At 42.5% G+C, this 14,099-nt stretch overlaps 1 protein-coding gene across 2 annotated transcripts; it reads left to right on the top strand.

Annotated features, from left to right (window-relative positions):
- Positions 1-4,346: 4,346 nt before the first annotated feature.
- nr2e1 (nuclear receptor subfamily 2, group E, member 1) lies at positions 4,347-11,097 on the top strand (the record flags this gene model as incomplete). Of its 2 annotated transcripts, none has more annotated exons than XM_080833564.1 (9): positions 4,347-4,371; positions 7,729-7,874; positions 8,390-8,477; positions 8,671-8,906; positions 9,079-9,225; positions 9,408-9,504; positions 9,940-10,089; positions 10,361-10,466; positions 10,935-11,097. In XM_080833564.1, 9 exons carry the CDS (start codon positions 4,347-4,349, stop codon positions 11,095-11,097), a joined length of 1,158 nt encoding a protein of 385 aa, XP_080689690.1. The 2 variants fall into 2 exon arrangements, with proteins under 2 accessions (XP_080689690.1, XP_080689689.1); XM_080833563.1 differs by having other exon boundaries at positions 4,347-4,404.
- Positions 11,098-14,099: the final 3,002 nt, after the last annotated feature.

Genomic DNA, 14,099 nt, shown 5'->3' with positions numbered 1-14,099 from the left:
ACATCTGCAGCAACAACAACAGCAACAACACACTTGCAGATATTTCCAAAAAGACCGTACGCCAAATCACAAATGGGTCGTCCCTACGATTTTTTTTTCCTCCTATGTCCCTCTCTCCATCCCCTCTCACCAACCACTCTCTCTCTCTCTCCCTTCCCCTTGAGAAAGAAATTGACTTTTGTTTGGACTTAGTGGAAAGTGGGAATCAGGCTGAGGACAATGGGCCTCCCTGCCGAGAGGAGCCGAACGGAGCCATCTCAAATCAGTCAGCCAAGGCACCAATTAATCCGCCCATTGTCAGGACCAAGACTCTGCCAGCACATCAACACATTCGCGCCCCATTGTCCGGGCCCTCATGCCTCGGGATTTATCCCCCTCCAACAACCAGTTTTGTCCAGGCCAGCTCAGGCGGAAGGTTCTCACTGACAATTTGCCCCAAATAGATTTGTCAGAGGAGCGTCCGTGAGTAGACCTCGTTGGGGTAAGGGTAGGGTTAGGCTGGGCAGGGTTGGGCTAGGTTAGGTTGGTTTCTTTAGGGGCGCTTTTTTTTCCTTTTCTCTTGCCCTCTCTTTTTCGTGCTCACTCACTCTTTCGCTCTCTCTCTCTCGTCTTGTCTCTCAATCCTGGGTGGGCCCTGTGTGATGTTAGGGGGTGAGGGGGGTATGAGGGGGCTATAGTGGGGTGGGGGACAATGTCACAGGTGTGTGTGAGTGTGTGTGTGTGTGTGTGTGTGTCTGTGTGTGTGTGTGTGTGTGTGTGTGTGTGTGTGTGTGTGTGTGTGTGTGTGTGTGTGTGTGAGTGTGTGAAACAGACTCTTTGAGTGAGTGAGTAAGTACATCCACATGTGTTTGTATATGTGCGTAGATGTGAGTATGCGTGTGTCTGTGTTTAATCATGTGTGTGCTCTTCAGACCACTTGTAGAATCATAATTAATTTCTGCGGAACAGACATTCCCTGTAGCATTCTATAGCAATAGACAGGGCTGGATGTTGTAGTGAATCCCACAAATAAGTGCTTCTTGATGGGACAAGTCAAGTCATTGTCATTATATCCCATTTTTGAATTCTAATCATTAATGGTGGACGCCTCCCAGCCAGTGCTCCATGGATAAACAGCATGCCAATAAGTGTTTGAACACAAGAAAACAGTCACATAATAGCAGAAATGCACCATAGCTACTACGTTTTTTTTTTAAACAACATAAAATGTTATGTTTAGCTTGGTTTTCAAGGCATCCACAGTGTGAACTAACCAGGCATGGGTATGGACTCTAATGCTGAGATTACTGATTACTCACACTATCACAGCAGACTCACTCAAAGAGAAGAGAAGAGGGCGACCTGGATAGCTATCATGAGACTCTCCGGCAGAACACAATTCAGAGACCAGGCATATGACGTTTCTAAGCGCTGAAATAAGATTGTAACTTCCACTGTCTGCCTTTCAAAGAAGGAAGAGTAGTTGATCTAAAAAGAACTGTCCACGGTACTGAAATGTTTACCTGGAAGCTAACGCGTATAATCTGACGCCATGGGCCATGGGACATTTCGTTTGTCAACACTTTTTTAGGCGTCACCACACAGTTTATAATTTGTTGGGGAGGGGGTTTCAAGGGTGGGTGTCAAATCACTTTATTAACGAAAGATTTTTCTACCAAAAATGCCTTAATACATTTATTTCAACTAAAGCAAAAATGCACTCAGCAAAATTCATAATGGTCTTAAAGTCTATGTTTTTCTCCAAGCTGCATCCCCGCGCTTAGTAATGCCATTCGGTAGCCACTGGTGACTGCGTGGTAAGAGTTGGAACAGTTTGCCACTCAACTTTAAGGACTGTGTAAGTAGTTGCATACTGATTTCGTCAAGCCAACAAGCAGATACACAATCCGACGGGTCTTTGTTAGTAGTTTTTCATTGACTGTTATTGAGCGGAGAGTCACTCGCACAAAAAGTGAAAGCAAGCGGCCGAGCCAGCCATGATGTTGGTTATGTTTGCGCAAAGACTATCGATGAATGACGGGATTAGAAAGAGTTAAGCAGATTAACACACACGGACCACCCCGCCCCTCTCTCTCTCCCTCTCTCCCTTTCTGCCCAATTCACATGGGTTTTCCCTCACGCTCTCTATCTTTTACGCCTCACACTGATACACACACAGACAGACAGACAGACAGACGCACACCTGTGAGGAATTTCATAATTTCTCTATATTAATAATTCCACTTAAGAAGAGCTATTTAAGTGAGTTAATATTTGAAGATATATATACGTCGTGCTAGTATGGGGCGTGGTTGACCTAATATGCACTTAACTTGTGTCTAACATTGAAGTGAAAAATGTAGCACACAAAACAGAGAGAGAGAGCTAGAGACATTTCAATACTCACCTGTCAAAAAGCCTAATTTGACTAAAGAGCACGAAGTGAATCCGTCTAAAAGGAGGACATGACAATGACTAATTGCAATTAGCTACGCCCTCGTAGCCAGGCCGAGCCGTTTAAATCGACACTTTGAACGTCCATACGGCCGTTCGCGAGCGTGGGAATGTGGATAATTAAAGGCAAAATATGGATTTTTTTCAACCGCGGGCGAAAACACGCCAAGCTGTTAAGGTCAGGATGTCAGCGGGAGCTCGCAACGGGGGCATGCGCAGCATTCTGGCCCAGAGAGTCCGGTGCCCTTCTGCGACAGCGTGCGCTAGTTTTCGCGTCAGCGCGCACACGTTGACCGGAGGTGTCAAGACAATGTGTGTGTGCTGAGGGATAATTAGCGCAGTGCAGGACCATGGCATCTACCGAGCAACACACCAAGGTGATGCAAGGAAGCAGAGGTTGCGCGGCGCTTATGCATTAAAAGCGTTTCTTATCCAACTGTGACGTTTGTTATACAGAAAATGACAACGTGACTCATGTCACTGTGAGAGTGACTGAAATGAATAAATTGCACTTTTCTTAAATTTACAGTCACCGACGCACACTCCAGGTTAACAGAATTACTACCAAACACAATTATTCCCAGCAGCGTTCAAGCAACTCGCGCACAGTCTCTCGAGAAATCACAGACTGAACTGGAGCGACCCGAGTCCCGTGAGCGCTGTGACACCATCCCTCGTGTCACTGCGGGGGTAATTTTGACCCGAATTCTCTTGGTGCACAAACACAACTTGGGCCAATCTGAATATCCTCTTTAAAAGCTGCTTTAGTCCCTAAAAATTCAGCACGAAAGCGTAGAACTCTTCCTAAAAGACACTCTGACTATAAATCCAGCCAGCGCTCAACAGGTGCAAACGGGCGTGCGTTCAAACGTCAGCAGTCAGAGGATTCTGTGGAGACAGAAAACACCACCACGCTTCCGATTAGATTTCGCTAAATGATGAGGCCTACCACATAACTAACAAGCACAGAATCAATTGTTCATTCCTCCGTCCACCTTTTTTCAAGGTGCGTAGAGTGACATGGAACACAAACTCATACAACGAAGGAATAAGAATACAGCACATGGTTCAGTGAAATTACAGATATTTTATGTCTGCCTTAATGTGTGTATTCATTTCACTGAGTTTCTCTTTTTTCTTTCTCCTTTTCAATTATCCGCGAGCCTTTGGAGAAATAATTTGCCTCTGGACCTCTGAGCGGGGTGACGTCATTCCCGAGCAGGCATTGGAGTAGAAGGCAGGGAAAAAGCTAAGTGGGCAAAAGAAGTCGGGTTCTCCTCCCTCTCTCCCTCCCCCTCCTTCCTCCTCCTTGCGCTTCCCATACACAGTATACAAAAAATCTAAATCTGACGGCACACATCACAAAGTCACCGACGAGTCGAGCTGAAGAAATGATTGACTCGCCTCTGTGTAATTTTCTCACTGGGACTGTATCCTCCAACTAAAGACCTGTGTCGCTGTGCGCTCGAGCTCCAGTGCTCGCGCAGCTGCGGTAGTTTCTCCAACTTCACTCTTCGCACTGTTGCGCCTGTGGATACCAAGCGCTCGCCCGGGCGCCGTGATTTCCACTACCGGGTTGTGTAGTGCTCACCGGCGCATCCGTTTTGTCTCTCGTCATAAATTTGCCAAGGCGACAAAACACACTTCGAACTGGATTTTTATGGTACGCGTTTAATCCATCAGGGCCAGGTTAGGCAAGAAAGGTACAGATAACACACACACTGGGACTAGGTGACAGTTTGTAGAGCTGCTTGACTGCGAATCTACGTCAAAGAACGGATTTCAATTTCTCCAGGGGAAAAAAAAGACTAGAACAGAAGTTCGCTAGGTCAACAGTGAAACGAAATTACGTTTTTATATTTTTTTCTGTTTTACTCATCGGCATCGGCTGTTCCATCGGACAAGCTTTCGCTATGAGCAAACCCGCCGCTTCAACAAGTGGCTGCTTGGACATTCTGAATGTCAAATCAAGTAAGTGCCTTTTCCCCACATTCAAGTTCTCTAAAAACTTTATCGTTACACTCCATAGAAAGTATTTTTTTTTTCAGTTTACATAACTGCATATGGCATTTCGTAATTATGGTCAGAATATGTGTGCAGGTGTGCAGGGAGGGGTTGCTTATTGTTATCATAATTTTCAACCAAGGGTACATATTTTTCCCACGCTTTGCCCGAGAGAAAAGATAAGTCGAGCCAGCCTATTCCCACTTTGTTATGTCAAGCATATTTGTAAATTCTGGACATGCACTATAACATTATAGCAAACACACACAAGCAGAAAAATACATACAAACAAAACGAAAACAAACACAAACTCATGCGCACCTATACACATGCAATTGGCGTGCTCATATCCTTGAGTTGCTGTTAACCGATAATAAGCTAACTGCATTTTCAAACTGAGAAGAATTATCACGCACTTATTCATGACAGGAAATGATAAGTGAAAGGATTCGGTTGAAAGTCGAATACGTTTGAACAGACGAGCGCTGGTACCCATGATTTTTGACACTACCAGCACATCTGTCGCTTCATCATCATTCAGGTCTGAAGTATGTTGTTTATGTCTGAAAATAGGCCTGTGTCTATTGAAATTATCTAATTTTCACTTGTTCACAGTGTCAACTGACCAAGAGTTAATATTCCACGTTATTGTTGTATTGCTTGAGATTGTTGCAGTACTAAATTATGTACACCTCCGAAAGTTTGACAAGTTAGCTGTTGGCTTAGGCCTTGGTGGATGCCTGGCCTGAGGCTTATTGTTTACAATTAGATAAAGAATGTATTGCAATACACAATTGATTGTTTAAATCTGTGTAAAGATGTAAAGATTATGCAGAAAATGTTCTTCCTGTGCAGGGTGTTCAATGCATATTAACTGTGAGGATGTCAAATGGTTACACAGTAACATATGACCCACAGGGCACTCCATAGAGTGGAACTTCACGACCAAAAAGGCTAAACAATTATTTGTATGGAATGATGTATGAATACATTTACCTAGGTTACATATGTAAATATATATGAAAAAACATGGTTACTAAATATACATTTAAAATGTAGTTTTAAAGCTGATATTGAAAACAAACGCCTTGCCTATACATAAACTCTATTTTTGTAGGACAAGCATATAACCAAGGTCGTGCACGCCACAACACTCCACTTAAACTATTTAAATGTAATCAGAAGATCATTTTTAACATAGTGATATACGAATATAAAAGGTTTTTTAAACACAAACTCATGTTTATTTTTTACTGAAACGGCCTATAGAGGGCGGGTACACTACGGTCTGGGTGGCCCCCAAAGCCGACCGGGCCGCTGTCTCCAACCTCAGCTGACCTCCCGGCAACCAGCATGGCTGACAGTAATTACAGTAATGGTATATGCCATATATTTTTAAGCAATTATGGCGTACAATGAGTGGTGCCGGATCCCCCATTGAGATAAGTTAAAGACGTGTTCGCTGCGTTCAAACCTAAGGCGCATTTGGTTCCACGATTTTTAATCCCTTACAGTATAGCCTAGCCTACCACATCGCTCAATTATCATAGATCACATTTGTTCCGATAATGACTCCGTTATTGGTTAGATGTAGTGGTCCGCATCATTACTGGAACTTGTTCTGATAAGTCTATAACTGATGAATTAGAGGATAAAGATGATCAACAACTGTTGATCTTAAATGTAAATAATCTGAGAGATTTTTTAACACTCATTTGATATTATTAAAATAATTCATAAAGAGCTACAGTGAGATTGAACAATTTATGGTGAAAAGGGCCCTCGTTTTAAAAGCAAGATCAACTTTTTTAAAACGGGGTGTGTGAAGTCATATATCAACATCGAATATTTGTAGAAACATTGGCATAATTCCGATGAACGACTTTCGCTAATATGCCAATGCCACCACTGTTTCCTGAAACACATTTGTAAGGAATTTGTGGATTTTAACGGAATTGGCATATTACAAATGGGACATTTTAAAAACATAACTGCCTTGGGGGCATCAGATTTAAAACATAGCCTATATGATTTGATTTCACTTTCAAATATAGGCTTGGGCTACTTAATTTTAAAATAAAAAGCAATGGACTCAAAACAATTGCATTCTTTGAAAAAAAAAAAATATGTATGTGTATAAACCTAATATCTCGCGTTACTGGTGCTTTACAACCTCACAGGTCGGTTCTACGAGGCACGGAGAATAACCAGCAACTCCAGATAATTATAATCTAATGGCCTGAACCGTTAACTTTCTCAATGAGAGATGCTTCGAATAATAAAGCCTTTCACCCAAGAGCCAACGGACTTGAAGTCAGCACCGCCAGTCTAAAATCGTTATTTTCTCTTTTTTTTTCTTTTGTCATGCTGCAGTTACCGGAGCATATCCGAATTCCCATGCTACCTTTTTTGACGGGTCACTGGTAAATGAATAGGCAGGTGTCAGAGTGTCAGCGTAATTACATAGCCGTTCCTCTAAACGACTTTCCGTATATACATGCAAATATAGGTCTATGAACGGATTTAAATACATGAAAAAAGGGGGGAAACTTTTCATACTTAGGCAAAGGGAAAGAAGGAGGAGAAAAATCACAATTTTCATTTACTCTAGGCCTCATTTGCATACTCTTCATCTGATTCTGTGAGACGCGCTGGTGCGCTTTATTCGCACTGCCGTGTCACTCCCTAATCCGCGAGCCTATAGACCGCGTGAAGAAAGCAGCTGTCGAGGTCCATTATGAAGCGGAGTTGGCAGCTTGTCGAGACCAGAGCCAGTCAGACGAGATTCAATGGGCGAAATCATTAAGTTAACACTTTCCCTAATGTCGCCATTGTGCGCGTCCACCGAACATTGTCTTAGAGGGACCTTCGAATATGACGCTTCCCACCCTACCGCGCCGTCCATGCACGCATTCCCATGGGCAGTCTTATTAGGAGAAAATTTGTCTTTTGTTGCAGATCTGTGTGTGTGTGTGCGTGTCTGAGTTTGTGTGTGTGTTCAGTTCATTACAGAAAAAGGGGAGGGGCAGAGAGAGGGTGTTCTAAACGGATTTTCAAAACTTTTTTAATGGACTCTGCCAGAGGATGACGTAATTAACTAAATCCACTGTCCAGAGTTGGGTTTCTTGGCATTTAAATTCGTGTCAGCCAGAAACTATTACAAGCAACTTAATTTGAACAGTTGAGTTGCTGGTTGTTTTTTATGGCCAATGGAACAAGGCATAGCAATTATAGCATCATGTTGTTTGTAATGAGAATATGCAGTGGCCAATTTCTGCTTTCTATTGACAGGTCGAATCTTGGACATCCCTTGCAAAGTGTGCGGTGACAGGAGTTCTGGCAAGCACTATGGTGTTTACGCCTGCGATGGCTGTTCAGGATTTTTCAAGAGGAGTATTCGCAGGAACAGAACATACGTTTGCAAGTCTGGTACACAGGTGAGCGATATAAAACGACTCCTCTGATCTCTCATTTGATTTTAACACACCTTATCGCAAACTCAGCTCTGAACCTGAGCTGAACTCAGCCTCTTTTACTTGCTCTCATAACACATCCACTCGATTTAAGGTCGAATAAGGGTTAAATTCCCCTGAAATTTGTAATCGAGAGATAATCCCTAAAAATGTGGAGGAGCGCCTCCCCTGTGGCCAATTGAGGGCTCTTCGCCCCGTTCGTTGGATGTAATCCAATCTAACTCGCCAGCATGAACGCGTGGATTTGGATAGAGGTGGGTGGGTATGAGACGATTGGCTAAGCGGCAGGGGATCCAGTAAATGACCATGATTATAACCTGATCCTTCACCGGAGGAGTGGCGTCCCTCCGGGATAATGACGGAGGACATCTATCTCACACACGGTGTGAGTGTATTAGAGAGAGAGAGAGAGAGATATATACCCTATAAGATAAACTGATATATGTTTTGCCCTCTTCTGTTTCTCTTCTCCTCTGTAGGGGGGCTGCCCGGTGGACAAAACGCACAGAAACCAGTGCAGAGCGTGCCGTTTAAAAAAGTGTCTTGAAGTAAACATGAATAAAGACGGTAAATCTCCATTTCTGCCTAGGCTATTAATATCTTAGAATTGACAATATAAGACAATGCATAACCAAGAAAAAGTCTCTGTGTATGTTTAATCATTAACAAAAGCTTTCTGATTTGTATTGTTTGTTTTACGAGATGGATTTTTTTTTTTAATTTGCACTTCCATTGTATTTCGTGTCTTTGACATGTTCAGCCGTGCAACATGAAAGAGGGCCCAGAACATCAACCATCCGGAAGCAGGTTGCACTCTACTTCAGAGGCCACAAAGAGGTCAACGGATCCTCAACTCACTTCCCGCCTTCCAGCATGCCGGGCCCGCCGTTCTTCACCACCGTCACGCAACTTGAGCCACACAACCTGGAGCTGAGCGCAGTCTCCAGCACACAAGAACGACAAGCCATAGTGGGGCTAGCGCAGCCTACACCAAAGGCAAGTTAACAGTACCATACGAATATTATAATTTGTAATAGGAACAGCTACAAGGTATGATAATTGTAATAATGATGATACGTGTACAACTTTTGATCAGTTAGAAATCAGTGGCGCAGTTTAACTTATTTAAAACGACTGTTACTTACTTAAACTACTTTACATATTTCAGTATCCTCATGAAGTCAGCGGCACGCCCATGTACTTGTATGAGGTCGCAACCGAGTCCGTGTGCGAGTCGGCGGCGCGTCTCCTATTTATGAGCATCAAGTGGGCCAAGAGTGTTCCAGCTTTTTCAACCTTGCCATTACCGGACCAGGTGAGAACAAGGCGACCTATAGACTGCATCTTCTTTGATCTTCAAACCAAAAGTGTCTTAGATCACACAGTAAGCTTGTCTGAAAATGTGTCAAGGGACAATAATACATTAAGCCAGAATCTATAGGATAACAAAATAATCTCGGTTATTACTGATGGGCTGTTTTGTCATATGTTCTACAGTTGATACTATTAGAGGACGCTTGGAGGGAACTATTCGTTCTGGGCATTGCGCAGTGGGCTATCCCGGTGGATTCCAGCACCCTATTGGCAGTATCTGGTGAGTAGGCCTGATCACAAAATGCGCATCGTTGATTGGTGATCTGGATTACACATAATGAACTGCTACGCAGAGGCCTCGTTCTGCTGCTGTGCATTGACTGGGCTCGCCACAGAAAACCACACGCCTGTGACAGTAGCCTGATTGTTGACATATGCGCTCCAAATACCTGTTGTACACACTTCCATTGTTAAACTTTTAGTTTTTATCGTATTAAGAATTGTGTCCTGCGTTTATATAATTTGATTATTTTTAAATTACAATTTTGATAACCATCAATTCACCAAATACTTTTTTACTGTAGCATCTGACATTGGCTTAGATAAGGATGTAGCCTGTTCCTAACCCTTATTTCAACCCTCCTGTTGTCATGCAATTTTCTTCACGTCCCTCTTGCATTGTCGGTGACACTGTGTGTTTGTGTTCGGCACGCAGGTATGAACACGGAGAACACCGATTCCCAGCGACTTAATAAGATCATCACCGAGATTCAGGCTCTTCAGGAAGTGGTCACACGCTTCAGACAACTGCGGCTAGACGCAACCGAGTTTGCCTGCCTCAAGTGCATTGTCACATTTAAAGCTGGTAAGCTCACACGCACACGCACACGCGCACACACATTCGTTTTCCAAAACCTGATTTATGGCAAAAGAGTAAATAAAACTAAAACTAACTCCTAACGTTATGTATTCGTATGTCTAGTTTGTGTATGGTTGGGTTGTGGTGCAGCTTTAGAACAGAAGGCAGGTTTTTTTCTACAGTTTTTATCTGAATATATCGGATAAAAGGAAACAAAGAACTGCTGAAGTTTTACAGTTGACATACGTGTTAAGACTGTTTTTTCTCTTTCGTGTAGTTCCCACTCAAGGCAGTTCGGAGTTAAGGACATTCCGCAACGCTAGTGCTATAGCGGCACTTCAGGACGAGGCCCAGCTGACGCTCAATAGTTACATTCACACCAGGTAAGTCTTGCGCATGTCTGCCACACCTTTCTCTGCATTGAAGATTCGATTATATTCAGCTCAGCTGTGTCGTTCACGTTACGTTACACAGGTTCATATCCAATGAAATGCAGTTATATCATCACATATTATATATGACACTATTATACTCGAACACTTTTCTGCTTCTTCACTTTTGTCAGATGTAGGCCTATATGTATTGCATTTCCACTGTACACTGTGCAGGTACTGTAGTACTCTACACATCACCTGCTCTGCACTAACTCGCATGCACTATACTTTGAAACATTGCTTTTCCTTTGGTTTCCTGGTCAAATGCCAACGGCATTTTACAGGGAGAATAAGGATCATAGGGTCTTATATAAAGTATGTTCACGTTTTTATACGGAGAATTATGTAGGCTATTAACTGTACCAAGTATAGCCTTATACTGTTTAGTTAAATAGCTTTTTACTTTTGACCCCTCAGGTATCCCACGCAACCATGCCGATTTGGGAAGCTGCTGTTGCTCCTTCCCGCGCTGCGCTCCGTGAGCCCATCCACCATTGAGGAGGTGTTCTTCAAAAAGACCATTGGGAACGTCCCCATTACGCGGCTACTGTCAGACATGTACAAATCCAGCGACATCTGAGCTCACGGTCAACGACGTCCAACTCTTATTACGCACGAACAGTCCAACTGTCTTTCAGTCTGCGTCATGTCTCGATTTGATACAGCGAGAATTGCCTTTGGAAAGACATGATTCAGACTAAATGTTTTGAGTTACCATTACAGGGAATTGAAATGTCGTTTTCGTTAAGTAGAGTTAACTGTTACTTTAAGTGTGTTCACTGTAATGTGCTAAAATGAATTGCCCATATACTATATAAGTATATGGGAAATGCTTGTTTTTTTTCTGTTACCAGTTTTTTCATCTAAAGACAAATATTGTTGGTAAACAGAACTGTTTGGAGAAGTGACTGCATTTTCTTTTAATGTACAATCAATTTAGTGTATTTAACGACAGTTTGTTGTGTTTGTAAAACAGAGGAGCTTTACAACCTATTTCCACTTAATATTTAACATTGCAATTTTGTGTCAGCGAGAGTGGAAAAACCAAAAAAAAAAAGAGACAGAACAGTGAGATTTCTGAGGAGTGAGAGCAACGGTTACAGGGGTACGGGTCGCTGTCCCCTGACACGGTGCTGAAACCAAAGTCCACAGCGGCCGGGCTCTCGAGCGCGCGGTGTCAAAGACGCGCGTCCAAGGGTGATCGGAGGATCACTCGCACAGATGGACAACTTCACCCGCACCTTAAGCTTCACTTCGAGCTTTCTGGTGAAATACTTCAACCGTTTCCGTTTTGAGGACATGTGCTCATTTATTTTTGCCGTTCTCCCAGCCGTCCTTAGATAAAACAGACAGACATGGTACTATGTTTTAAGAAATAAGAGACGCTCTATTACGCAACGTTCGTATGTTGGTGTTCTCTTCTGTCACGCTGACGTTGCACTGAAATTTCTTTCGTCATGTAGTCACTAACATTGCAAAATGAACATTCTCAGCACTTGTATTTTTCCTGGTAGACTGTATATACATTTTCTCTGTTGTAAAAAATGTGGAGATTTAAATTTGTGAAAGTTGTTCTGAAATATTAGAATAAATCATATTGAAAAATGATGGACTGTTTCCTTTACAACGCTAACATAACCTGTACAAAACCACACTGTCCACAGTTTCAACTTTGTCTCTTGAAACAGACATGTCGTGAGGTTTGTACTTGCCGTAGAGCGCATATTGAGCCATCACTAATACAATGCCCCTGGACCTTGGAAGAAGTTCCAGTGCTTCGGTAGGCCGGGATTTCAAGTGCGCTTTGACGAATCAAGGGCTTCGCCAAAATTGAATTTTCTTTTCAATTTTGATAGAAAATGCTACAATGGAGGCCATCATTAGAGAAAATGGCAACATGAAGTCCAATTTAGCTGGATTTTATTTTAGGAGTGTGCTCTCAAACAGCGGTAACTCCAAGGTTATCAGTGGCGCACCGACTCTTCCTTCTTCGACCTTTGATCAAGTCTACCCGATATTACCTGTACAAATCAGAACTCATACACAACTGAAATTTTAAGCAAATGTATTTTATTGTTCCCTATTGAACAGAATCTGTGAGCTTTTCAGCTATTCAACTTCGAATAACGCGCGCGCGCCCCCCCCCACACACACACTTTCTGAAGTAGCATAGAGCATTTACAAGCCTCAGCCATCAACCAATCTGAAGCTAGGAAAAGATTTTCATGTCTCAAAAATTAAAACACCTGTGGGACAGGAATGCTGGTAAACACTAGCATGATTAGCAGGTGTTGCATTTTTTCACAGCACTTTTGCTGGAGGGGTAGTATAATTCTCTCCCGACCCCATTGTGTAAATCGGATCCATTATTGTGATGTATACAGAATAATTCACATTGTATGATTAACATATACAAGTAAGTCAAAGGCATTCGGAAATGTTTTCAGAAATGCAGAGCTCAGCTCCATATGATTGGCCTACATTACATTTGAAAGGGCATTTCAAGGATATTTTTGGCACCTTTAAAAACTAATTTTCATCATATTGCTGGGTTGAGTCCAGCTGCTCTGTGCAATGCATATCAAAGCCTTAATATTTGTAATCACGTGTAACACAAATGACAAGCACTGCCACTACAGGTACAGTAAAGTTTTAACCAAAGGACTCCTGACATTATATTTGGATGCCCTATAGAAAACTTTACTCAAGATGTTTGAAGAACCTTAACTATACAAAAACGTACAACATTGGAGATTAGATTTGTGTATGGCATTCTTTTGAAAGCATTAGCCTACTAATGAAGCACAATCAACCACTTTTTGTGGTTGTCAATTTCTATGGTAGCCAAACTCTGCATTGTCAGTTAGACAGTGTACTGTACAACTTCCAAAAAGCCCATGTCTGGCATGTTACAGTGGCCAAAACAGCTATAGGAGTTTACCCAAAGGGCACTAGCCATTTACTTTGTGCCTTGAGTCACTTGTGCTAGCACTTAGAGGACCTATGCTTTTCTTAAAGAGGGCCTATGCTTTTCCGTTTTTTCCCCTTTCCTTGGTGTGTTATAAAGCTTTTAGTGCATGTGAATGGTCCGCAAAGTTACAACAGCACAACGAGGCACACACCAGAGGGAGTAAGTCTCTCCCACATAAAGAACTTTTCTCAGCTGCCTGAAACGCCTTGCTGGAACTACAAGCCCTTTTCCTTTGGTACAAGATGATGCAATCTCGTAACACAATCCTTATTGGCCGCCAAGCTGATCAATCAGAGCACACCGGGTTTATCCGGAGGGGGCGTTTAAAGACACAAAAGCTCTAACAGAAAGTTTCAGACAGAGGGTGAACAGCAATGTACAGCATGAGAAAAATAATGTGTTTTTGGAACACTGAAGCATGTTATCTATTGTAGTACACCCCAAAATGTGTTATTATGAACATTGAAAATGAGCATGAAAATGAGAATAATGAGTCCTCTTTAAAACAAACTGCATGGACCTACCCAACCTACAAATGTGGTTTAAAACATAGGGCAATCATAGAAGGGCAGATTACCTGTGTGTGTGTGTAAGTGTGCACGCTCATTTCC

This window comes from Sprattus sprattus (assembly GCF_963457725.1).
Source record: "Sprattus sprattus genome assembly, chromosome: 2".
Lineage (NCBI taxonomy): Eukaryota > Metazoa > Chordata > Actinopteri > Clupeiformes > Clupeidae > Sprattus > Sprattus sprattus.
This window is presented reverse-complemented; position numbering and strand designations above follow the sequence as displayed.